A 27,669-nucleotide genomic window follows, 5' to 3' on the forward strand; every position below is an offset into this window, starting at 1 on the left:
ATATTTACCTGTTTTACCAGCTTTACTTAGCTAAAATGTTTTCCACTATGTATATTTCTATTTAAAGACACATTTGTGTTTCAAAACCCATAATATGAAGGTTGATACTGCCTTGCAAGGGAAGGAACATCTGCCACCTTGATTAGAATCACAGTATTTGGATTTGAGTTCACTTTGTGTTCTTTGTTCTGGTTTTGGTCCTTTGTTTGAAATTACTTTTTTTCTTCTGGTTAACCCTTCTAATATGTTCACCTCTTCTGTGTCACACTTGATTATTTGGATTAAATTCTATCCTGCTGTTTTTTCTGTTCTTTTTTTTTAATTATTATTTTCCTAGTTTAGTTTTTCGCCTTTCTTCTTGTTCCTGTAGTCTTTACATTTCACCCTAATTAGAAGGGTGCTTATACTTTTCTAAGGAATCCAAAAGATGGTTTTCCTAAAGTGCCAGGTTTTTTTTTATTCAGGACTAGGTGGCCGTATCTCTCTCAATTTTGCACGCGCTCCCATGAAACTTATATCGAAATGTTCTGCCAGGTTTCCAGAGCACAATGGAATGATTTCACCATCGGCCCAAACACACTGTGTTCTTCAACTTGCTTTGTTTGTGACCTGTGCCGAATCGTTTCGCTCCCCTGACGCCTACTGTAGCTCGCTCGTTTATGGTCTGATCGGTAAACCAGACGTCACGTCTAAAAGCTTGAAAAACTACTATTGTAAAAATCATCAAAAATAATTCAGCCCTTCAAAAATGTCCCTGAAATTACTGAAGAAATCCATCCATAGACTTTAATGGGGTTTGTAGAGTGAAAAAACACTTTTGGACCACTTTGAAAAAACTGTCATCCTGTACTTAGTTTTAAAAGATACTCAGATGAAGATTAAAGCCTCCTCTAGTCTAATAATCAAAGCTATAGAATCTACTGTTCTTCTGATCTAAGTAAAAGAATCACAAAGTTAAAGCTTGTTACATTCTCTGTGTCTGTGAGTTGTGCGTGCAGCTGGAAGGGACAGTTGTAGGGCAGTTGTAAGGCAGTTCTTTGTAACTGGTCAAGGAACAAGACTTTTTCAGGCTTTTTCCCAGGTAAAGATGTGCACCACAATTCCTTTAGACATTTTATCTAGTCTATATTCATGTTTTAATTCTGAATGATCACATGTTAAGCACCCTGCCGGCACTCAAACGATTCTTGCCTTGTGTAGCTTTTACATATTGTGATAATACTGTATGTCTGTTTAATTAAAATAAATTAAGTTTATGTAATACTTAATTAGGTGAAATATTTGTACCTAAACTCACACAATTTTTCCACCTAAACACAAATTTTACGACTATAATTTTACAGTTTATTTATAACTGTATTTGTTCAGGTTACATATTTTCTGTACATGGAAATTCTTCCCTTAATTTAAATAGGTTTATTATGATATAAATAGTTTTTCTCAGTGTTTTGACTCCAGTTATGGATATTTTCATACAGTACCTGGATACTGCCTCATTTCTTACAATTTCAAGATTTGTTTTTTTCTAATATTGTTTAAAGCTTGTAGTGTAGCCTATGTGTAAGAGATTACAGCCATTAGACTTCCACACATGTCTCCCTCCTCTCACTCCCCAAAGTTAATTGCTTTTCCGGCTCACCTTATCTGAAACTTCTTCAGTGCATTTCATGATTCTCCTCCTGTCCAAGCTTTTCTTTCTTCGTCCTCAGGCTTGTTGATTGATTGGTAAAGGAGATAGGGCTGAGATGGAGGCCAGGGATTTAAGCAGGGTGGGGGGGCTGGGGGGGTGGGGGGAATTGGTGGTTAGTGAAAGCTTAAGGCCATGAAAGCAGATTAGTATCACGTCAGGATGTTTTTACTCTCCGTCTGGTTCAGAGTCATTATGAAAACCAGTGTTAAGGTATTAAGTGATCGATGAGCTGCCAGACATCATGTTTACATGTAAATTCATCTGTTCGGGTGTGTCGTGGAGCATCAGTATTCAAGGACGATGACAAATGTCTCCCTTAGTCTGTGTTTCTGCTGCGAGGGAATAATGGCCATCGAGTAAGAGGCCTTATAAAGAAAATAGGACTCGGCGTAGAAACCATGATTTTGCCAAACAAAGTTAATTAAAAGCGACTGCGTGTTCCGTTCTCTGACAGTTCCAGACAATAAACAGATTCCGGAGCTGCACACACAGATTGTGTATCGCTTAGTAGGGTTGTGGCTGTTTTGTCAGATTTTGACCTTAATTATCCAAGATAATCACATGAAGGAGTGACTGATTCTTTCCACACAGCAAAAAATATAATAACATACTGACTGCACCACCAACTACAAGCAAGTAGCAAATCATGGAATGCTCTTTTAGGATTCTCCTCGCATGTTTAGTCACAATTACAGTTTACTTTTTGGCCATAATGTTTTACTCCCGAATAGGCGAAATAAACTGTGTTTATATAAGTGTCCCCACAGGGAACTAGCTGTATGCCAGAGTTTCTCATGCGTATTTAAGTCAATAAAAGGAACAATGTGTAAATCTTTATTGTTTCTCCAGAATTACAGTTTGACACTCAACACTTGTAACAGCCTGAAAATAGACCTAGCTGCCAGACCATGGCCATATTAACTTTCCCGAGTTCTGTCTCTGTTCCTCTCGTTTAGGAAAGACCAGCACCTCCTGTCTTCAGTCAACTGCTGGTACCTGGTTTTGAATCAGACTCGCAGAGAAAGCCGAGATCACGCCACACTCAACGACATCTACATCAACAACGTCATCGTCCGCCTGGCGCAGGTCAGCGAGGACGTCATCCGCCTCTTTAAAAAGGTCTGGGTCTTCTCTGTCTCCCCTCTAACATAAAGTTGGAAATGTTGTCCCACACTGTAGTACCTGTTGAATGTCCATCATGATATCAACACTTATGAGACATTAATGCCTTTCTTACAATTTGATCCCAGAGTGGTGCTTGAGACGTTTTCAGTCATGGTGGAACTTTTAAAATGTTTGAAATGTTTAAAATTATTAATTGGTTTAAGGTGCACAGTACACAACTTAATTGATGGCTAAGTCTGTTTATCAAAAAACAAATCAAAATTGAGGGGCATATAAGTACATATAAGTACATTACCTTTGTTCCATGCAAAAATGCATTTCAAAGTTTAAAAAAAAAACATGCTTTGCTCAATTCATGGCTGACGGAGCAAGGTTATTTGGGAAAGAAAAAAAAAACCTACACAAATGACAAAAAACAATAATTACAGTGCATTCAGTTAATAGAATTAGCCATATGTCTAGTAGCGGTTAGCCATGCCCAACCATGTTGTGAGTATGTACAGTTATTGGCATTATGTTATGCGGGTTTCTGATGCATTTGAGAAACAACGAGCTTCCAATGCAAGCAAGAATTGACCAGATAATTTTTTTTTAAACCCTGCAAACCAAACTGCCAAATCGTATGCCACAGTTATGTTGGGATGTAGAAGGGGGTAGAAGGGGTGCTTACCTTAATCCTAGTACATGTGTTCAGGATAACCTCAGGAGTCTGCACTGCACCCACTGACAACTGGGAGATTTGTGTGCTTCTGGGATTTTTAAGTTGATATCATGTCTCACTGTTGCGTGCTTCACAATTGCTTCATAGATTTATTCAGTTTTCCCTGTCCACACCACTGAAAAAGGAGTTTGGAATTTTTTTGGAGGGGGACCATGAAAACCCTGGTGGGGTGATCAGCCATTGTTGGCAGTCGCCTTGCCATCCAGCATTAAACTGTCAATGCAGAATCTTGCATGTTGCTCCAGAAAGAGACTGGTGTGGAAGAGTATGCAATGGAGTCCAAGGGTGTTTAGTGTGAACGCACTCCCCATATTGAAGTACAGAACTAGGGTTCAGGGTGCAGCAGTGTAAAGGGTGAGGAAAATTCCTGATTTGAGTGGCAATGCTGGGTAGTCGGTGAAGTCCATCGGCAAGCAGCTGCACGCCATCCAGCAGTGAGAAAGGGAGCTCGTTATCCAGATAGAATCCTGCTGTGCTGCTCACTAAGCACCGCATGCAGTGGAGTGGTTGCCAGAGCTCCTGGATATAAGAGCAGCACTGTACTACTGTATCTGAGCCATGCCCTACACTGCTTGAGCCACATCCAGCTCTGCACTGCAGCTGCCACTTTCTGCATTTAAAACCGTTCTGCTCACTCTGCTACCTGGGTTTGAGAACACCCCAGTCTCGCCATACTGGTGCACCCACCAAGATTAAAGGATGACACACATACAGTGCATTCCAGTGTGACAGACATTAAATGATATACTCATGTCAAGCTCCACTCTCGTGCTCATGTTCATCCCTGTGTTCTTGCCCGATTCCATCCACATGCCTGTGCCAGGTTTCTTTTCTGGTCCTTTGCACATGCACAGTCCTGGTCTCATTTCTATTTTGTTTAAGTAAATTTCATACATCTGCACTTTCACCATGTCTATGTACCCCATAGATAAAAATATGATTGAACTTAAGTTAAGTAGTAGTTTTATTCCTCTACTCTACTATATAGGTCTATATGTAAAAAAAAAATTTTGGATGAAAATATTACACAAGTTTAGCTCTTAACTGTGAATTAAAAACTAATGTTTGTATCACCAACACCTCAGGTACACTGTCCTGTTCGGCCTAAAACCTTCTCTTAGAGTAGCCAGTTTTACTGAAAAGATTAATACATACAGTATAGGATATATTGCATCTTTACACATTGCTGCATATGCCTGTATTCTGTTGGTGTGATTCTTAAAAAAAAAATTCAAGAAAGTACTAAATTAACAAATAATTGTAAGAAAATAAAAAATCATAATTGTGTGATGTTTATTGCAACTGCAACTAGTGATTACAAGAAACAAAGTCATTTTTAAGTGATAAATATGCTTTTCTTGTGTGTAAAAAAAAAATCCTACCAACAATAAGACAAATAAAATCAATCCCACAAACCCAAAATCAAACAGCAGTATGATATGCAGTTAAATGCTTAAATGACTGTGACCTAGAAATTAAAGACGAGGTGATATCATCAAGATAGAAACATAGATAGATTTTCCTGCAGTAATAGAAGAGAAAAATAGCAGTAGGAAAGGAACATAAAATATAAAATCTATACATTTACAGATTTGCAACATCGTCATGGCAGATCTTAGTTCTGTATAATATGTGATATGGTGTTAATTTGTATAAAGTCCTTATAACAATTTGGTTTAAATATTAAATCTTTGGTTTTAATATTGGTAGTAATTTGTTATTATTATTATTATTATTATTATTATTATTATTAATAATAATAATCTAACAGTATGACTGCAAAATTTTTAAAGACTACACGTAGCACTGCATTATTTAATTATGCTTTTCATTTTAAAATAACTACATTGCGAATTATAACAGATGACTTCTGGCAGCCAGCGCAAAAAACAAAAACTGCTGTACTTGCTTGATTCAGCTTTCCAGCCTGCATAAGAACCTGCAGACTCCTTACCGTAGGCATTTTAAACTGGGCGTGTGTCAACGCAGCACCCCGTTACACACCTCAGAACCATGGATAATTCCTTGCTTTCTCTCATCAGACTTATAATATTAGCTAATCATGTGCTATTGCTCTTTGTTCAGTTACTTCACAGTAAGCCCTAGGCTTTGGAAATATAAAGATGCATAATCAGTCATGTTTGAACAATTTTTCCTGCATTAATGAAGGACATTGCCACATGGTTTATACTCGACAGCTCGGGGCTCTATATGTGAGAAGGTGTCAGCACATAGCCCAGATTCCTGAGGTCTAAAGCAAACAGCAGCAGCATGTTTACACCTGGCTGGGCTTCCTCTAGGTGTGTGCACTCCTTCTCAGTTAACATTCACAGGAAAGGCTGGAAGTGGAGAGCATGAATAAGCCAGTGCCGGGCACGGAAAGAGCCGAAGGGATTAGTGGCAGCTCGTGTTGGTCAGAGGTCTGACCTTAGACGGATTTAAACCATGAATGAATGCAGTAAACTGGTGCGATGCGGTATAAGCCCACTGTAATAAGCATTTTCTGTACACTGTTTTAGCTTGAAGGAGTACAAGTATCTGCACAGAGCTGTCTTTGAGATTTATTTGGATTGGATTGGATTGGATTGGATTGAATTGAATCTATGACAGTTAAGTCCATGATAATGTTGTTTCACCCTACGTTTTTTCATAACAGTTTTTCCAGCTAAAAATCATTCCCTTGTATGATGTACTGTTGCTACCATTTTGTGCGACTTGTGTTGAAGCAGTCTTTTTCTGCATCTTCATATTTTTCGTAGGTGAAAAACAACCACATGCTGAGAACGCAAACTGGCTTGTCATCTGGTTGGCCTGCTAGCTTAAGGCTAAACACTCATCTCTGTCGGATTGCACCGTGTTGACTATATCTAGTGTAACTAATAATCTCTTTTGACGATTAGCATTCCATGAACCTATCAAACATTCAACACAGGGGAAGGCTCCGTGTGTGTGTTTTTCACTCGGCAGATTTATGCACCATTTCACCTTTTCAAAATAATTAGGCCTTTAGACCGAAGTCATACAGCATTGGCGGTTACTTGTTAATCAGAGCAGTGTTTCCTCTGATGGAGAGTGCCTGGACTTCCTCGACTTTCACTGTGTTGCATCAGAACGACTCTGACTGTTTGCATGTTCAGGGTGTGACAAAGCACTCACAATACAACATCTAAACCCATAGCAGTATTAAAACAGTTAAAATTATTTTAAGGTATTTAAATTAATAACTACAGGCATACATATTATACACTATGAACTCTAAATTAACTGAGCAGATGATCAATTTAGTAGTGTGCAAATGATTTTTGTAGGACAGACTGAACTGAAATTTTCTGATATTATGAGGGACATTCAAGTCAAACCAGGACTTTTGATTGTGCAGAATAACAGAACATAGTTATGAGAGTAAAAGCTACCTTTATTTTTCTATATAAACCCCTGCTACCCTAATGCACTTATCTCTTTGTTAAACTTGTGCAATGATCAGATGACTGCCTGCTTCACATCTGTAACGCTGGCCTCCCAGGAACTCCTTTAATGGCCCAAACATGTGGAAATGGCTTGAATTTGCCCTTGCCATATCACGTGGCACAACTGCTTGGCATTTAGTGACTCCCACAAAATGCCATATAAGGCAAAGCTCACAGGGAGCTAAAAACATCAAGATAATTTCTAAACGGGCGAAAGAGCGCCACCCTAAGGGTGGAGTACAGTAAATTCAGTAATGCACCTCAGCCATCGCAGCATGTCGGACACTGTAGAGACGAACTAAACCTTCATACATTTATGTAGTGCCACTTCTTTGGTTCTAATTAAATGGCTTTGCAGATTTATCTATGTATGGCTTTGTTTTGGATTATTTTATTTTAGATTAAAAAAATAAAGTTAATTTTTTTAATTTAAATTGTGCATGCAAATGAAATAATGCTATTTAGACTTAAACTTATACTTCGTATATTTAAAATTACAATAACTTATTGTAATTTGTTTAATGTACACATCTTCAGGAGTTCTTGTAGGAGACAAATGTTTCGATTTTTATAAACACAGCATTACTTATGTAAATGATAAATAAATTTTTTGCAGTTAATTTGAATAATGAGGCTCATTGTAAGGTATAAAGTGTTGGAGTGAGATCTTTGTTTGTAATATAATAATGGTGGCTTAAGAGTGTGTGTGTGTGTGTGTGTTGTGTGTTGACAGGATGTGATGTATGTCAGGGAATCAAGTGTTGCTCGTAACACATAACTCAGCTGCTTTTGGAGTGTGTGTGTGTGTGTGTGTGTGTGTGTGTGTGTGTGTGTGTGTGTGTGTCTGAGACATAAAGTGAGCATTCATTTCCAAAGATTGCACAATATATTGATGGCTGCACTTTGTTCTAAGACCCCCTACAGATGTTTTATTGTGCAATGTGTATCCTGACCTCTTTTTAACATCTAACACATACTGTAGGTGCATTTCTGTGGTTGTAGATTTTGGTGAAACTAATATCCAATTTTTGACTGTGACACATCTAGAGGTCACACATATGTTTCCAGTATACTGTATTGTAAGACATTTTGCGATTCCCTTATTGTGTTACACAAGTAGATGTAATACTCTGTTCATATTTTTTGTTGTTCGTGGCACTGATCCTGCAGGTGCTATTGATTGTTGGGGATTATAGCTCTCTTTGATTTATTGACATGAAGCAGCTTTTAGAAAGCAGAAATAAATCAGTGTAGTTCATGCTAAGGAAGGGAACACCAAAGTACAAAAAAAGCAAAGCAATAAAATAGCTTAAAGGTACGTTATAAAATTCTCACAGAGGCCATTCATTACGCTGAATTTCCGCTCTCAGTTAAAATCTCTTGCCTTTCATTAGTCAAGGTAGATAGTGTGACAAATAAATAGATTCTGTTTGTTATTATTATTATTATTATAATTATTATTATTGTGAAATTAAAGTTAAGCTTAAAGAGAAGTTAGCTGCAGTACTGCGTTTGCCTTAGGGAAGTAAACTGTACTGTAGTTTGTGCACTGATGAAGCACAAAGCAATTAGATTTGAAGTAATGAGAAATCGAGTTTCTATAATGCTATACATTACCTTATAATCCATATGCATGTTACACTAATAATATATAATATAATAATAATAATAATAATAATAACTCCAGATGCAAAACCTATACTAAGAAATATAGTAAATGTAATTTAAACAAGAAATTTATTTGGCAAAGTAACGCTGCAGCTTAAAATATTTCATTAACTGATATTTCGAGTTTTATAACTAACGTGTGATTTCATACAGCTGTGATTTTTGTAAGCCAGGACTGCACATGTCACTTTCTCACAATCAACCACAAAATGATTGTCTTCTGGACCCAAGTCAAAGTGAGCATCTGGACAGCAGCTCAATTTAAGTTAAGCCGCACACTCAAAAATAGTCGAAAATAATAAAACGTGAGCTGGACATGACAGAGTGCTATTATTTAAAAAAGAATGATTGAATATCAGGTCCTTTGTTTTAATCACTTCCTTTAGAAGTTTACTCCCACCTCCCGTGGTCTGACATGTTTGGGTGACTTAAGATGTATGAGTGAGTCTTGGCAGAGATTAATTAAAGGACATGATTTGTTCTCCTGTTAAACATAACAAAAATGAAAGGAAAATGAATTGAACACATGCTGAGACTACAAAAGATGTAGTGGGGGGAGGTGGGGGCGGGGAGGGTCAGGTCGGGGGTATTCATGAATGACCATGACTATAAGTTTGCATAACACAAACTATGAAATCAGTTATAAGTATTGAATAATAACATTTTGAACATATTTAAATATGAACTTCGTGTATGAAACAACTATCTGTGCAGCTAAAACTAAAACTATTAGTAAAATACTAAAAACATTAGTACCTTCTGACTAATCAGAATTGAGCGTGCTTGGATATAAACTGAACTAAGAAGTATCGACAGAGGTTTCTCATTTCTGAGTCACTAAAATGCTGGAATCATAATTTTTTTTTTTATATAAATATTTTTTATTAAGATTAACCTATAACAAGAAGCAGCTCCAATCTGCATTTTTTGTAACAAACAAGGAATTATGTATAGATATACTGTATGTATATGCACATATGTATTCATACTTAAATGTAGCATCTATGTATTATTATGATAATGATGATAATAATGATGATGATGATGATTATTATTATTATTTTATTATTAATATTACTACTATGTATAGATGTACTACTACATATAATAAATTATTAAATAATAATATTCATATTAATCACCTGGCTATGCAGCTGCTAATCACCTGGCTATGCAGCGCAGCCATTTGTTCCATTATTTATGAGCCCCCTAAATGGGCAAACGTGCATAAATAAGGCTGTAGTTCCCGAATGGTTAATGCCACACTTTTGTCAAACCCCTTGAATTAAAGCTGAATGTTTTGTGGTGCACAGAGGCCAGATTGCTTAAATTTTTATGGACTGATATGAAATCAGTGCTGGTAAATAAAGTTGATTAGATTGAAATAAGTATAAAATAAATTGTAAATAAATAAATGGAAAGAAAATCTATTACTAAATAACAAGTAAGGGTGTAACATACAACTCCCCTCATACTGCATACTCATCGATAGGAGTCCTGTGTTACTGTATGAGTACAGTATATAGATTTTTCACATGTAATGTCTAGAAAATACATCACACTGATTGATAATGTAGTTATGAATAGTTGCAGCTCATTATGCATTGGTTTTCCCCAATGCATTTCACTACTGATGTGCATCTAGCTTACTGTTCATGAGTATGAAGCACAACACATGTTAGTTATAAAACTCTGAATGAGTCTTGGCAGAGATTAATTAAAGCACATGATTTGTTCTCCGTTTAAACATAACAAAAATGAAAAGAAAATGAATTGAACACATGCTGAGACCATTGGGGGGTTGGGGCAGGTCGAGGGGGTATCTATGAATGACCATGACTGGAAGTTTGCATAATACAAACTATGAAATCAGTTATACAGTAAGTATTAAATAATAACATATATAACATAATAAAAAATATATTTAAATTGAACTTCATATATAAAATAAGTATCTGTGCAGCTAAAACTAACATTAGTACCTTCTGACCAATCAGAATTGAGCGTGCTTGGATATAAACTGAACATAAGTATGTACATAACTAATACATTTTGTATGTGTTCTTGCTATGTTTTTTTCTTTTAGAGTAAAGAAATTGGCATTCAGATGCATGAAGAGTTGGTGAAAGTGACAAATGAGCTATACACGGTGAGTAATCGGTCTCTCCCACATCTCTATTCTGCTCTTTTTTTTCCACTAGAGCTCACACACGGCACATTCTTCACCATGGCAACATGGCCTTTAGCTTTGCTCTCTGTCTGTTTGTATTCCCGTCCAGTGTTAGGTGAAGAATGAGAACTGGTTTTCGAGTGACCTGTCTGACACAAGCATGGCAGTTAGTGGCATTATTGCTGATGATATCTGTATGAATGATGATGATGATGATGATGATGACGATGATGATGGTGCTCATATTCACTGATGACAGTGTGGGCTTCTGGCACTCGCTCACATTAGTGCAGTCCATCTGCAGTCTCTTTCTTAATGCCTCGTTCCACGCCTAATAATCACTCAATGTTGTAAACTTTGCTCAGTGAGAATAAAATAAAGGACATCTAAAGCCATCTAATTCCTCTTATCTTTCTCTCTTCTTTTCTGTATTTTTCTTGTTATCTCAATCTGGATGGCTTCCTTTTTTTTGTTATCTCATCGGTGAGATTACTCTCCAGTGAGTCTGTATCAGAGAACAATCTATTTCCACTTTTCGTAATTCCTCTGTGGAATAGAGCAGCCGCCCGACTAAAATCTATAACCAGCTGTTTAGGTGTCTTCTCCAAGGTTAAACCGAACAGCTTGCAAACCTTTGCTGCGTATTTACTGCTTTTATGTTTTCGTTTTAAACCTAAGGCAGCTTATAAGATCCCTTATGAACTGAGGATAAATACATATAGTGTCCTTTCTGCAGCATTTCTGAATTAATCTCGAATCTCTAAAAAGCAAACCAACGAGCTGTATACAAACATTTATGAAAAAGACATTTGGTTCTGCGCAATAAAGTGAGATAATGTTCCAGGAGACTTTCAATAGTGACTATCTGATATGTACCTTGTTGTTACACCAGAAAAAAAAATGTAAAAGCCAATCATGGATGTTTACAATTACTTTCCCAGTGGAACAGTGGGAACTATTTGCTTGTAAAATGAGATGTGCGTGGTTAAAATGTCAAACTCTATCTAAAACATTCTCAGCTTGGTTTATTGCTAAAGGCTGATTTATTGTGTCACGTCTGCACAGAACCTTTATTGAGCATTTATACTTGTGCAACCATGTGTTTATGTCATGCTGCAATTACCCGGCCTAACCACTAGTTGGCAGTGGGGTTTATACGCTACTTTGCTGAGTCACTTCGCCACTCTCTGCTGAGATTTCTTTGCTGTATAGCCGTGGCCAAATGTTTTAAGTATAATACAAATATTAATTTTCGCAAAGTCCATTGCTTTAGTGTTTTTAGATCTTTTTGTCAAATGTTACTGTGGTGTACCCAAGTATAATTACAATCATTGTATAAGCGCCAAAGGCTGAGTGTGTTATCAAGCCTAGCTACTTAACCTTTTGGTTTGGCAAATTTGTTGACTCCTGACAAATTTAGCTGTATCTTTACAGTTTACATTTACTTAAAGTAGGAGACCAAAACTTGGACCAAACACCATGAGGACATGGTTTGTCCAACATGAGTAAAAGTTCTCAAGGTGCCTGCAGAGAGCCCTGACTTCAACCCCACTGAACACCTCTGGGATGAACTGGAACACCAAACGACAATTCCCAAAGCCAAAATGCTGCTCCAAAATCTAATGGAATACTTTTACACAAGATGGAAAGTTATTATATTAGTGTAAGGAAGGAAAGAAGTGGAGAGAAGGGGGCTCCTGTGGGCTTGTCCTCGAGGCTCTCTCAGTTGTGGTCAGCTGGCCCTGCCCAGCCATCCATTGGCGCAGCGTCAGGCGTGAGTCCTTATGACTTCCACCGTCTGGGCAGCTTACTCCGACTGGGAAAGGGGGCCTTAACAGCGAACACAGCAGCCTGTCCACCGCACAATTCAAGACTCTGAACCTTGAACTTGAACTTTTTATCAAGGCACGCAAGATCAAAATCCATTATACTTATCCTGCGCCAGCTGTGCCCAGTCTAGTGGCCCCGCCTCTTACACACCTGCAGAAGTGGAGACCGCCTTTGGGGTAAGCGAGCGGCGATTTGTGTGCATGCCCGTTGTGGTGTACATCATGACAATCAGCAAAGGGCAAATAAGAATAAGCTGGGGTGCTTAACAAGCACATATTATGTGTCCACAAACTTTCGGTCATATGGTGTATCATATAATTTTAAATAAAAGTCTGTGCTCCAGATGCTGGAGTTTTTAGTGTTTATTCAGTTGCCTCGGTTTACAGCAATCCAAGTGTTTTATCTGTTGGAAATTTACACAATTTCTAAAGAGAAATGTCAGCTCCAACATCTGGATATCCTGTCATTCAATCAATCTACCTCTTATTTACAAATGTTGTCTTTTGAAGTGTGGTTCTTTTCTTGTGTTTGGAATGGATGCATAGTAGGATCAGTAGAATCACTTTTTGCACAGTGCTGTGAAAAAGTATTTGCCTGATTGTTTTTTTTTTTGGCATATTTGTCACACTTAAATGATTGAAATCAGTCACTCATAGCATTGTACAAGACTCATAGCCAGTTATCACAAAAGCTTGATTATAGTTTTTGTAATTTGCAATTACTTTTTTTTTATACAGGGACAGGTAGGTTTAGACAGCTTTTTGCCTTCATAAATGAAATTATCATTTAAAAACTGCATTTTGTATTTATCTTTGTGTAATATTATTATTTTTTGACGATCTCAATCATTTAGGTGTGACAATAATGCAAATAAATAAAAAAGTCAAGAAGGGTAAATATTTTTTCACAGCACTGTACTTATGGATATGATTGATTTCATTAATTCCTATACAGAATAATGCATTATTCTGCTAAATACTATATAAACAGAAAGTAGAAAAATACCCTGTCTGTTATTCAGATCATATATCTTCTCTGCTCACTGAAAGCAGTGATTGCTGTTTTTGTTGAACAGTTGGTGCAACACACACAGAGGTCCACAGCTTGATTATCGGTGTGTATTTCAAGGTCACAGCCTGAGAGGATAATGAGTTAGGAAAAAAGATGCAGGCGAGTTTAACCCACCAGATTTTCTTTCAGGATGTGAATGGGCTGTGAGTGTGTGCGTGTATGAAAGCTTTATCATTTCTAGAATACGGCTCATCTCCAGGGATAGATTAACCTGCAGCTGTGCAGATATATAAGTAGATAGGTATTTTAAACTTGCACATGCAATCTCTAATCTATTGTTTTAAATGGGCCATTGTGTTATTTTGTGTTATTCGAGTTATTGACCAGACCTGTTTCTTGATAGAGGAATGATGTGTAGGGAATCAGCAATGAGACGTACAGACTGCAGTAATGTTTCTGCAGCAAAAGCAAAAAAAACCAAAAAACATGCAGCTTCTTCCTACTGCAATAATGCATGCAACACCTTAAGCTGTTTATATATTTCATTCATTCTACTCATCCCAATTGGACCATTTATCTTCAACAGATTTCGTCCATATTCACTGCGGAATAATGATCAAGTAAGCATTTGCAGTTTAGCCTGTGATGGTGCAGAGAAGCTATAGTTACATTTTCTGCTTTGGCTTTTCATTGCCATCTATGAGTTTATTTAGGTGCTTTACGTATTCTGTACACACACTGAAATCTGTTTATGAGTTTCATAAATTGTGAAACCTGAAAGCTTTGAACTGCACTACAAAAAACTTCCAGACAGAATTGACTGGAATCATAATAGAAAACAGAAGTGGTACATACTTCTTTACTTACTTAAAGGATCTATTAACAATAAAAGGTGGTGTCTCTGTCCAGCAGTAGTTTGACATCCTATCCAGGGTGTATTCCTGCCTAGAGCCCAGTTTTCCCAGTATTCGTATGCTCTGAATCCACAACCCGGACCAGGATACCTTTACGGTCACTGGTTGCATTTTGTGCTCAGTTTTCTGGATGGATGGTGATTCTGCATGTCCTCTTATGAGGTGCTTTCAGGTTCTCAGATATCGCTTCACCCCCCAAAAAATATGCCAGGAATTAGATTGACGATGCTAAATTGCCCCTAGGTATAAACAAATGTGTGTTTGTGTATGGTACATGCTCTGTGATGTACTGGCATCTTATTCTGGCCTTTGGCTCCTGAGCCATCGCCCCCCAGACAAAGATAAAGTATTTACTGATAAAGAATTAATTAAAAAACAAATAGGAAAAAAAATTCTATACAAAGGCTCTTTATGTCCAATATATTGGCAATAATATTGGCCCCCTTAGAGAATTATTGTATAAACGAAGCATGACTTTAAACAATAACTTCACTTTCTGACTCAAACAATTGGCAAAAGTACCTTTGTGGAGAAATACTGTTTATAACAAGACACTCTTTGGTAATAAGATTGGTAGATTTATTGGGACTCCTCAATAATATTAAAATCAAAACTAGCATTTCTCTAAGTATTCATTCTCTGTCCTAGTCAAAGTTGAGATAGATGCAGAGAGCATTAGTCAGGATTTCTGATTAATGAATGGGACTTGATGCATACTGTACATGTTAACTCACTCACTCACTTAAATTGTACAGGGGGCCTGAAGCCTACCCCAGGGGACTCACACCCTGGAGGGAACACACCCTGGATGTGTCCCAGTCCATCGCATGGCACAAGCACACACACAAATTATGGGCAATTTGGAAACATTCATTAGCGTACTCTGCATGTCTTGAGACTGTGGGAGGAAACTGGAGTACATGGGGAAACCCACCAACCCCAAAGGTGGGAACCCTTGGCCCTGCAGGAACGAGCCCACAGTGCTAACCACTATTTAAGCACTAACCCTATTGCTATGTTTAAAGGGAGGCAGGACGGAATTCATGATCCCAGTTCTGATGTTGTCTGATTGGATGAAACATACATGAAACTACACAATGGCATTATATGAAACTCAGAAATCAACCGGGAAACCTGAATCTGTGTAATTTGTCACCATTCATATGAAATTATATTATTATAAACATTGTAGTGGAGTTGACATCATATTCTTAGGCTTCATAGATATGTTGTCTGTGCGACATTTTGTACCATGTTCAACTTAAAACTAATTGTTCCCTTGTTCATTAATGCTGCTTAAACATGAAGTAAGTTTACATTACATGTAGCATTAAGTAGATCTTAGTATCTTTGATACTGTTAAGGTGCGAATGTTGTCCCACATCAGTTTTGAAGGTGGTGTTGCTGGTTTGTAAAAAAAATCAAATAGCTCAAATCTATGTTCATTTTTTTAGCATTGCTGAAAATGAGATTCCGCTACTTGGGGACTTACACACACACACACACACACACACATATATATATATATATATATATATATATATATATATATATATATATATATATATATATATCCAGCTAGCTTGTAAACACACTTCCCTTCTTTATCCTCGGTAAAAGAATGAGCTGACATCTTTGGTTGTAGTGAAACGGCCTATTTTTTCATGTGCTTCTATGCAGGAGACTATATTTATATAGTATTATATCTGTAAGTTCTAATCTAGGGGACATTGTGTCATATTTTTCTGCCTTATTAGGTTTATTTATGATTTCTGACTTCCTGCAGATCAAAAGATGAGTGAGATGATGAATGTTTGGGTTTTGTTAGTGCTGTAAAAGTCGCTTTGCAGAAGACAGCAGCTGGATGTTGCAGGAAGCTGTGCTCCATAAAAGAGCCAGGTGCTGGTATTCATAAAACTGTGCAGCACCGACCATTAAAACCACAGTGTAGGGAGAAAAATTATAGATGCATCAGTTGTACTTTGGGATGCTGAAAGCTCTCGCAGAACCATTCATAATATTTAATTAGGAATGCCACATTAAAAAGGAGATTTTCTTGTTTTCTCATTTTTACTCTAATGAGAAAGGTCTTTTGAAGGCTGATCGTATGCACTTTAACACACCGCTCATGATGTCTGGTTTTACTAGACTGTGGTGTGAATTGTCCACAGGCTGAATCTTTGCTCATCCTCTTCCTAATGAGCTGCAGGAAACAGCTTTTTCCTGCAGGAGATGGTGGCCAGGAGCAGTGGACCCGCTTAATGACTGGGTTTGACAGGCTTCTTTAAAAAACAACAACAACAACAACAAAAAGGCTCTAAATTAGGAAAGCACTGACCTTTCATGTTTGGCAAATAAAATCAACTAATATCTAGTTTCTGACTGTCTGCACGTTTGCCTGGTCAGAAAATGTTGCCACATCAAAAGGGTCAAATGATGGGCCCACATCAAGCAAAGAAAACAATTAAAGTGATTTTAAATGACTTTATATTGAAGTAAGAACCATCCAACATATTACTAATATCTGGAATGATATTGCTGAACTGTTAACTTCGTGGAAGAAATGTGGTCATAAAAAAATACAATTTTTGCACAATAACTGAAGAGCTCTTAAACACAGTTACAGTAGAAGTTGCAGCTACAGTATGTGGATTGGGACTAAACAGTTTGTCGTCAAGAAAAAATCACTCATTAGTGAGGCTAATTCAGATAAAAAGATGAAAAAGGCTTTGATTTAAAGCAATGAGTCCAGAGACCCAGTTCAACCCAAGAACGATGGGGGCATCAGCGTAAGAAAGGACATGCATGACGCGACGCAACCATCATGCAGAGTGATCACTGTACAAGCCTCTGGAGGCAGTGTTATAACCTGGGGTTGCTTCAGTTGGTCAGGTCTAGGATCAGTAACATTATTTTGAAATAAATGAGGTCAGCTGATGACCTGAATGTACTGTATGACCAGGTTAACAGGTTGGTTAAACAAAATTTTACAGTGTGTGACTTTCTTTCTGCCAGGCAGGGTAGTAGCAATATCAATGTGGTGAACTTTTGTAAGTCTGCACCACAGATATATTTTTATAACTACTTCTCACCTCAGTAATAAATGAATGCTTAATAAATTAAGTACTAAGTATAGTAATCGCTGTTCGGATGGTAGTTCACCATTTGAGAATAATCATATGGTAGTGAATCATACTTACATATTTGCCATACATCAAGCTGGATTACCTACAACATGCCAGATTTAGTTTTGTGCTTAGGATCAACAAGCAGGCAGAGGTAACGTACGTAACTATACAGCTAAAATATTGCAAACATAATTCATTGTATATCAAAGCACTTGGATATCAAAGTGAATTTTCCCCTTAAAAAATAATGGAGACTCAGATAATTTGTTTCACAACCCAAAAATTTTCATATAAAAATAATGAATACGAAATATAAATTAAAAATAAAACAAGTTAACCTGCACTTTACCTTTAAAAAGAATCATAGCTGTAGTAAATAAAACCAGAAGAGGGGAGAGGAGGAAGAGGGGGCTACTGTGTAGGCCGATTTTCACTCACACACACACACACACACACACACACACACACACACACACACACACACACACACAAATTTTGCGTCCAAATCAATATTGCTCCTTGCTCACTCCTTGCTCACTAGTTAGGCTGCTTCCCCTTCAGGTATGCGAAAGAGCGGGGCTCAGGCAGGAGAACGCGGATCTCCGGGCGACTGTTGCCTCCCGCCGCGGCAGTCACATACACACAAATCATTAGACTGCACAACATATTAGCACAACACATTTCCCTTGCCTCTTGAGCTTGCTAATAATTTGTCCAGATTTGCTAAATGTTTGATGAGTTGGACATTACCCGACAAATGTCTAACCCTGATCTAGAACTTCCTTATTAATGTTCCTTTGCCTGACCCTGTGATAAGTACGTGAGAGCCTTTTTCCTTGTTTTGGCAGCTGCAGGTCATACTGTACATATTCATAGAATTGCCTCGTCCTCTAGCTGCAGAGGGAGCACTGATCTTCTTTAAAGGGGCTCTGTACAGCACTTGTGGGATGAAGCTGCTCAAAAGATCTGTTTCATTTTAGGGCAAACAGAGACTGACTCTAGTGCTTCATCTTCCTTTACAGAAAAGGGGCTGGGCCTTTTTTCAACTGGAACCAGTTCTAATTACAGAAATTGGGAGGTCTCAATGCTTTCGCTAGCACAAAGAGAATATTTGATTAAATTGCGCAATAGTGAAGTCGTCGCAGAATAGCAGTTGTCTAAATACAAACATGTCTTGCAACAATATCACAAGAGCAGCTGAGGAACCCGAATGTTAGCTATTCGATGCCCACGGAGAGAGTGAGTGTTCACTTGCATTGTTCATTCATTATCATCTGCAGTCGTAATTGCCTTCTTTGTGTGCTGGAGGTGACAGCTATGCCACAAAACTGTTCCCTTTAATCACATAAGATTCTGAGGCCACACTGAGGATATACGGCCACTTAGGTTGTCTTATAATCTAAGCGTAGAATATAAATATTTTCCACATGCAGACCCACTGTCCTATGATTTTTAAAACTGTCCATAGATGACTTCTCTGTTTCCTTACTGCTTCCTTACTGCCCCCTGTAGGTGATGAAGACATACCACATGTACCACACGGAGAGCATCAGTGCAGAGAGCAAGCTGAAGGACGCCGAGAAGCAGGAGGAGAAACAGTACAGCAAATCCGGAGACCTGAACGTCAATCTCCTACGGCATGAAGAACGTGCCCAGCGCCGCAGCTCTGTCAGGAAGATCGAGAAGATGAAGGAGAAGGTGAGAACAGACCGCGCGCACCACCATCAGTGTCACTTCATGACAGTTTAATTGGCTTGAGATAATGTTTGCCTTTTCACGGTCTTCGTGGCTGCTTAAGTAGGTGATATATCTAAGGAGATCTTGTGCTACACTAGAGCTGCCCTTCATCCACCATTCTGTTTACTCTTGAGCTTCCATCAGACCCTAAAAGCTTGTTTAGACTTGATAAAGGAGCTTGTACGGTGTAAAGGAGGTAGTTTATATGGAAAGCACTGAGGATACAGACTGTCTTCATGTGTGGACACTTACACAAACAAACATGCACTATTTTAGCTCAGTGGCCTAAGCCACTTTGCTTTTGCTGTATTATCAGCTATAGCTAGCACTGCTATAAAATCCCTGCGCTGCCAGTGCACAAAACACTGTATGTACATACGTTAGAGATGAAAATCACCAGTCACCTCCCAATACGATATTATCATGAACCTACGTAGGTGCCGATTCAGTTAGAATTGTGATTCTATAAATATCACAGTTTAATAATAATTCAATATTACATTTTCCCCGATTTTATAACAATTTCAAACCTTTCAATGATTAACTAAATGTAGCCCGCTCCTTATAAAATTAGTTTTAAGAATTTTTAAAAACCAAGCGTTGCATTTAGACAATACAGAACAACTTCAAATACAAGAGTTTACATTTAACTATAGCAGCAGCACATGACTCTGTCCTCCACCTTTATTATTATTTCTAAACAAGCTTAGCAAATAATTCACTCTTACAACATGGGATGAAAATGTGTACATATTACAGAATGTACCACCTGTATGATTATACAGAAACTGTGACGTTTTACTGGCTCATATGCCTCCAAAGGCTCAAAGCTCAACGGTGAGCAGACAGGTTAGAAGGCGGTGAGCATGTGTGCACGCGCGTCTTCTCACATGGGCTTTTCGACTGTTTAGTGTGTTTTGCGACTGGTGTAAGATTCTGTAATGAGTGGGTTCGAGACTAATTAGTTTGGATATTGGAGGAAAAGGCAGATAGGAGGCTTTTAACACACATGGCTTTTAATAATATCGCTATAAAAATGCATTTCTTTTGTGCCACACAGAAGCTTCTATGCTCTGTACAAAATCGATTATATCTGAACCTGATCGGTTCATAGCCTGGTTATAGCCAATCAAACCGAAAAACAGCCAACTCTGGACACTGCTCTATTATAAATGTAAAAATATTTTTTCAAAAATCTATTTTCAAGTCGTATATCACTTCAGTACGTGAATCACCACACCAAAGAATTGTGATTTATAACTGATATAATGTTTCCGCTATTTCTAGTGAACATTCCAAAGTACTGCAAGTGTATTTGTTTATGAGTGCTCTACACCGATTGAAACTCAGCTAGAGTCTGCACCTGAACATTGAGTTTCAATGGTTATGTTGTTTGAGACCAGATTTACAGTTCAGAATGTACCATATTTTTATATTTTAGTGCAGCAAAAGGAAGCGTATAGAGTTTGAATTCTGTTCACACTGGCATAGGCAAACAGACATGTTACCCATAGGAAAAACTGTGGCCGCAAATGGGAATAGAACTGTTTAATGAGTTTCCTTTAACTGTTTTATGCTTTTTATACTTTTTTATTTAGTAACATATAAAATTCAGTGCTTTGCAAAAACAGCTATTGAAAATGATAATGTTTCAAATTGAAGACCTATGGCAAAAAAAACCCAAAAACGATTCAGGTAGAATAAACAGTTACAGTGTTTTTCCTTTCAGCCATCGGAGACTGCCTTCATTAAAAAATCCAAAATCTCTCTCTCTCTCTTAAAAAGCCAGACAAATGATGATGGATTGGATACGTCTTTTGTTCATTTAAAAACACACATTTTACATGTAAAATGACATGTAATCAAGATTCATTAGAAAGAAGGTGGCTGCAATTTCTACAGCATCTAAAGATTTAGTGCAAGCACTATGATGGGATTTATGTTCAATGCCATTATAGCCACGGTCAGATATGGGCGCCTGAAAAAAATCTCCTCAATAAAAAATTCAGAACCTCCCAGCTGGAGCTGTTTAACAGATGAGGTTCAGTGCATATCTAGTTCTGTATAGCGTGCAGCCGATTCCGCACCTCTGGGCTCTCCAGAAGAAACTTGCATGGTGTGTATTGTGTAGTAGTGAAATGACTGGCATCTGTTTACTGCCGGAATTTAGATGAAGATTTGGACAGGAAGGTTTATGTCATATCAAAATATCACATTATGTCATATCATTTTATAACAGGAGAAGGAAAGGGTTGTTTAAGCTGTATTGCAGGAGCGAGACTGTTGTGCTAATCACACATTATAACCACCATGTCCATATTTAATATAACTGCATGATTTAGAGTGCGATATTATTTTTATACGATAGTTCTATTCAGAAGAACCTGAAAGCAAGTGACATCTCAGACTTGTTTTTGCTCTATTGTCAGAAGTCAAACATTACGTTCCTGAAGAGAAGCGTGTACTCTGTCTGCTGCTGATGGCGCTAACTTTACTGTAGTAACTGTATACATGGTGAACGCAGATACACACAGTAAGAAGTCCAAGTTACGTTACAGCCAATGACCAGTCAAATGAGTGAACCGGAAATAATGTATTTTTTTAATGTAACTGTATAATGAAATTTACACATGGACTTGCAGTGTACTTTCTTTTAAGAAAACGAATAATTTCCCCATTGTTTCTGCTTTCTTCCTTTAGAGACAAGCCAAGTATTCAGAAAACAAGCTGAAATGCACAAAAGCTCGCAACGACTATTTATTGAATTTGGCAGCCACCAACGCTGTAGTGGCAAAATACTATATTCACGACGTCTCCGACATGATTGACGTGAGTATGCCACATGAGACGTGTGCTTGTGTACATTGGCATGGATGTGTAATGTTTGTTTGACACAGTTAAACTGCAGGGGACTCCATCTGTTCCCTGTTGCATTGTGGGTACTGGGTCTCGCTAAAACCGATCTATGCTCTTTCCTCCAAATGTCTCTCACAGACTTTATTTTTCTCTGCTTTGCATAATTATACCCTTTCAGGCATTGTGATTCTGGCACACACCACTGCTGCATCATGATATAATTCCAGCATTATTTATCCCTACACACGGGTGTTTACTTTCATTTATTCCCTGTTTTATTGTTTTTAAGCCTATAATCTGCCTGCTAGAGTTAGTTAGGCTTCTTAGTGACATGACAATAATTTGCTATACTGACCACTTGTGTGGATGTGTGTGTGTGTGTGTGTGTGTGTGTGTGTGTGTGAGTTAGTATGACAAAACAAATGCTTCTGTCTGGATTTTTGCTGAGAGGCAAACAGTGGTACAGCAGTGCATTTACACATGTATCCTATGAGTTGGCAGAGGACAAAGCACACAAACACACACACACAAATATGAAGGGAGCACATTCAGGATAAGACTTCCTTTTGCTTGCGTTTCCTGCTAGTGGAAAAAAACACAAACTATTTAAAACATTGTGATATGATGCACATGTTAAAAGCTGTCTTTTTTTTATAGTTTTTCTTTCAGTCATAGAAAGGGAGTGGTGGCTCAGATGGCTTAGGCTCTAGGTTGTTTTCGGGGATCTAAGGATCTGGGTTTGAGGGTTTGTTTTGGGAGAATCAGGGAACGCATGAAGAAACTCACACTTACTGTATACAAGATGAAGACACACAGAACCTTTACACAGACAGTAACCAGAGGTTAGGATAGAACCAGCCTGGAACCATGAGACAGCAACATCATGGATCTGCCTGTATTTTCCACAAACTGATTAATATGCATGATATCTTTTACACTTTTGTTAACGCTTCACTCCTCATTCATGCATTTCCAAAGGAGAAAGAAGGCAGCATTACAATTCTAACATCAAATGAGTACATCAATAATGTCATAGTTTCATGGCATATTATTCATTTAATTTTTCTTTCATATTTGCAGTGTGCTGCAGAAGCTACAGTACAGAAATTAATTTTATCCTCATCGAACACCATAAGCTTTCAGGCCTTCAAGGTTTTTTTTTTCCCCTTTTGGCTGTGTAAAGTCAGAGCCAGACTAGCAGTGGTGTCTCAGTAAATCCTCAAGCTTAAAACTTGGACTGGGCATTAAAGAATCTGGCAGGATTTCAGTGTTGCACTCCGGAGCACAGCTCATAGTGAACGTTATTTTATCAGTGGTGCAGTCTTGGTTACTCCACTGCCCCTGGCTTCAATCACAGCGGATTTTATAATAGAGTCACTCTGCTGGGTATTAAAAAAATCCTAAGACTAGGGCAACCCACACACACACACACATTCACACGCAGACAACTGTTTACTGGGACTTCACCTTTCATGACCATAGCCATGGCAAATCAAGGGAATTGAGACAGTTTCATGATCCCCTTGGGCGGCTGAAATTGAGGTGGACGGCTCCTGTGGCGCTTTCTTGATTCTGTTCTTTTAAACGCTGTGTTAAAGTGTGACGGCCACAGAGTTGCCTTTTATCATGGAGTTCTGTGATTGGCTGCTGTGACAGGTTTCTTTCCTCTATCATAATGGACATTTTTAGTTCTGTGCTCAACTATGATGATGCATCTATCTATCATCCATAATCCACCAGAAAGCAATGAGAGGAGGAGAAAATAAAGGCTCCTTTATTACCACTGGGTTGTACGTGGTGGAGTTCTGACAGTTAAAACTGAAAAAGGGAGTATAACAGGGTGGTATAACAAAAAGTTGTTTGCCATAAAGTCTAGGATTTACATCCCAGTGAATCCACATCCATTTGTGGTCAGGAGACCAAGAGCAAAAATATTGCCTTTTTTATGTCTACAGAGACACACCCTGCCCCCATGTTAATCAGAGTGACGCTCACCAGAAAAACATTAACACATGTTTGAGGACCAGGGGAGTTAGCATTCTCCTTTAGGTGTGATGGAGCATGATGGTGCAGTGGCTAGCTTCATGTGCCTCAGGGGAAACATGCTAGTCACCATTATCTCTGATTGTAGCTGTCATGTGACACAGAAGAACTAGTATGTGGTGAAAAAATTGAGTAAAAAAAATCTAAAAAGAAAGGTACAAAGAAAAAATCTGTTAAAACCAATGGGAACAAATGGGAACTACAAAGATTAGGATTCAATTATTTCTCATGTATACCTTTCAGCACAGTGAAAAAATAAATAAATGAATAATTTTTATTTTTTTTTTGGCATATTTTTGTTAGGAAGCTGGAGTACAGACAGAGTTATGGTCCTGCTGAAGGGCTCAACAAGGGTATCTTGCTAAGGCTTTTACCCCCTTGACCTTCCAATCATTATCACAATGACTTAACTGTTTAAGCCACCACTGCATTTATTAATTACAGTTACAGCTATTTAGCCTGATGTTTGACGTCCTGATGGATATTCACATCAATGATGGTTAACTAGGTGCTATATGAATAGTAGGAATACCATTCCCAATATTTATTATTTTTATTGTGTACGGTTGACACCAGTACCCGGGCTCTGATTATTAGACAGTATCCTGTACTGACATCCTGAGAATAACTGAGATGCCTCTCAGCAAACTTGTGAAATATTACAGGTGTGACACCGTGCTGTTAGACAACCTGTGCCTGTGGTCATGTATAGTTGTGTCACAGCATGAAAATCTAAAACTCTGTGATTTCTGACCCAATACAAATCCAATACCAAAAGATTTCAAGCAAGTGTCACTTAGTATCAGGTTCGGAAACAGACACTGGGCCATGCATTATATCATGTTAGTGTATACACCAATCAGCGATAACATTAAACCACTTTAAGTTGAAGAGAATAAAACTGATTATCTTGTAACAGTGGCACCTGTAATGCATAAATTAAAGCAAGTGAAAAGTCAAGTTCTCTAAATTGATGGATACACAGGGGTTAGTACCGACCAAAATCAGTCCAAGGAAGGACAACTGGTGAGATAGTGACAGGGTCATGGGCAACCAAGATTTACAATTGTATGTGTGAAGAAAAAACTAGTGTGTCTAATCCAATCCCACAGAAGAGCTGCTGAAGTTAATGCTTGGTTCTGATTGAAAGGTGTTGTGACCCGTATCCTCCACCAGAAGTGCCTAAAGTGAACATGTAAGTGTCAGAACTGGATGGAAAAAGTGGAAGAAGGTGGCCTGGTCTGATGAATGTTTTTTCCTTCCATCCTGAGGTGGCCAGGTGAATGTATCACTTACCTGGGAAAGAGATGGCACCAGCAGACACTATGGAAAGAAGTCAAGTCGGTGGGGCCAGTGTGATGCATTTGGCAATGTTCTGCTGGTAAACACTGGGTCCTGCCATTCATGTCGATGTTACTTTGACATGTACCACTTATCTAAACATTGTCGCTGATCATGAACACCTCTTCATGGAAATGATATTCCCTGGTGCAAATTTTTTTTTGAAGAATGATTTGAGGAGCACGGCTTGTGATATGTGCTGGAAAAGCAAGTCTGATCCATTGAGGCCCTTATAGAAGTTAAGAGATCTGCTGCTGACATCTTGATGCCAGATACAAGTACACACCTTGTGGAGTCAGGGCAGAACGGTGTTAATAGCACAAGGGGGAATTACACAATATTGGGCAGGTGTTTTAATATTATGGCTGACTGGTGTAAATACACAAGAGTCAAGCTCTAAAATATCTTATAATTAGGTTATTGAAATGAGCTCATGTGCCAGTTTAGTCAAATACCTAATTGAGCCCAAATGGATGGATTTATGGTTTAAGAGAGCTCGCAAGAGACTTCTCTTCATTAAAACACCATATAGTGATTTACAGACATGTTTGTTTTCCTTTAGCATATTTGAAATGTGCAAAGTGTTCTACCAAATTAGGTTAGTTAATACTATTTTTTAACACAAATTAATTAGACAGGATATCCCACTGTGCTTGTGCTTCTGAATTTGTGTTAAAGGCCTCATTTTCCCCTCTTTCCTTCTTCGAGCCATTTTATGTCTGTCACCATGTACTTTTATCCTGAGTTGTCTTTATATATAACAGTGAGTAAAAAGTAATTGCAATGTAGAATTTTCTACAAATTGATGTTAATGATATCTTTCAGCTTTTTACTAATGAAACAGAACTGCAGATGGGTATACTCGGAGCTCGTTATCATAAAGGACACAAATGAGCTGGTGTCCATGGTAATGCTTTGCCACTTCTTTGAAATATTTTTTCCTTTTTTGTCCTTTATTCTTCTCCAGTGCTGTGACCTCGGTTATCATGCTAGCCTGGCACGTACATTTAGGACTTATCTCTCTGCCGAGTACAACCTGGAGACTTCTCGTCATGAAGGCCTGGATTTGATCGAGAGCGCCGTGGACAACCTGGACTCCCGCAGTGACAAGCACAAGATCATGGACATGTACAACCAAGTGTTCTGTCCTCCCATGCGTTTCGAGTATCTGCCTCACATGGGAGATGAGGTGAGGCAGATGGACATGCTATAAATGTGGTGGATAAATAGTTCTTGCAGGGACATTTTTATTATATGTAGTTAAAAAAAAAACACTATAGACTCTCCTGAAATAAAGGTATATAGGTGTGGCATAACTAAATCAAAAGTGAAGTTAAGCCATGTCAGGTTCCTTTCCTGGCAGAATATACATCTAAAGATATCATTAAAATTCTATGGAAAGACACAGACACACTAAATGTATAAGAATAACAGACATGACCATGAACCCTATGTCTTTACATACAGTACACAAACATTAAATCATAGTCTACACCTGGTTGTTTATCCGTGCTTGTTATATTGGCTCTCTTTTAACATAATGTGACCATTTTAGAAAGCCTACTTAAAGTTAAAACATTTTGAGAAATTTTTAGATTAAAAAATTTTGTTCAGACTAGCAAAAGATGGTTTTAAGTGTGATTTCAGTGAAAAAAAGCTAAAACAGAGCCCAGCATAACAGAAATTAACCCTTAAACAAAAGTGAAATGTATGCATTAAATAGTGAGCTGCACGCTGTACGTTTTTAATTTCTTAAAAAGCAGTTCAAGGGATGCTTGTTATTATCTGAAGTTCAGGTGCCAGAATTTTTTTTTATTTGTCTGTCTGCCAGAATTTACTTGCTTCATCATTTTACAGCTTTATTCCAGACTGCCACATATTTACTAAATTAAGTATTATTCTGCAAAAAGAATATTTTTTCCTAAGGACTTAGTGTTATTACTTGCTAAAACTTGTCTGTTCTTCTGC

The 27,669-nt window shown here is 38.0% G+C and overlaps 1 protein-coding gene across 2 annotated transcripts in view; it reads left to right on the forward strand.

Moving 5' to 3' along the window:
• The window catches only part of srgap3 (SLIT-ROBO Rho GTPase activating protein 3), a 127,311-nt gene that overhangs the window by 59,753 nt on the left and 39,889 nt on the right, over nt 1-27,669 (forward strand). For both annotated transcript variants that reach the window (XM_053498432.1, XM_053498433.1), the window contains exons 3-7: nt 2,647-2,809; nt 10,758-10,820; nt 19,237-19,422; nt 22,162-22,290; nt 26,669-26,890. In XM_053498432.1, the coding sequence (XP_053354407.1) occupies nt 2,647-2,809; nt 10,758-10,820; nt 19,237-19,422; nt 22,162-22,290; nt 26,669-26,890 (763 nt within the window). The remainder of the gene's footprint in view (nt 1-2,646; nt 2,810-10,757; nt 10,821-19,236; nt 19,423-22,161; nt 22,291-26,668; nt 26,891-27,669) is intronic.

Source organism: Clarias gariepinus, chromosome 6 (genome assembly GCF_024256425.1).
Source record: "Clarias gariepinus isolate MV-2021 ecotype Netherlands chromosome 6, CGAR_prim_01v2, whole genome shotgun sequence".
In the NCBI taxonomy this organism is placed as follows: domain Eukaryota; kingdom Metazoa; phylum Chordata; class Actinopteri; order Siluriformes; family Clariidae; genus Clarias; species Clarias gariepinus.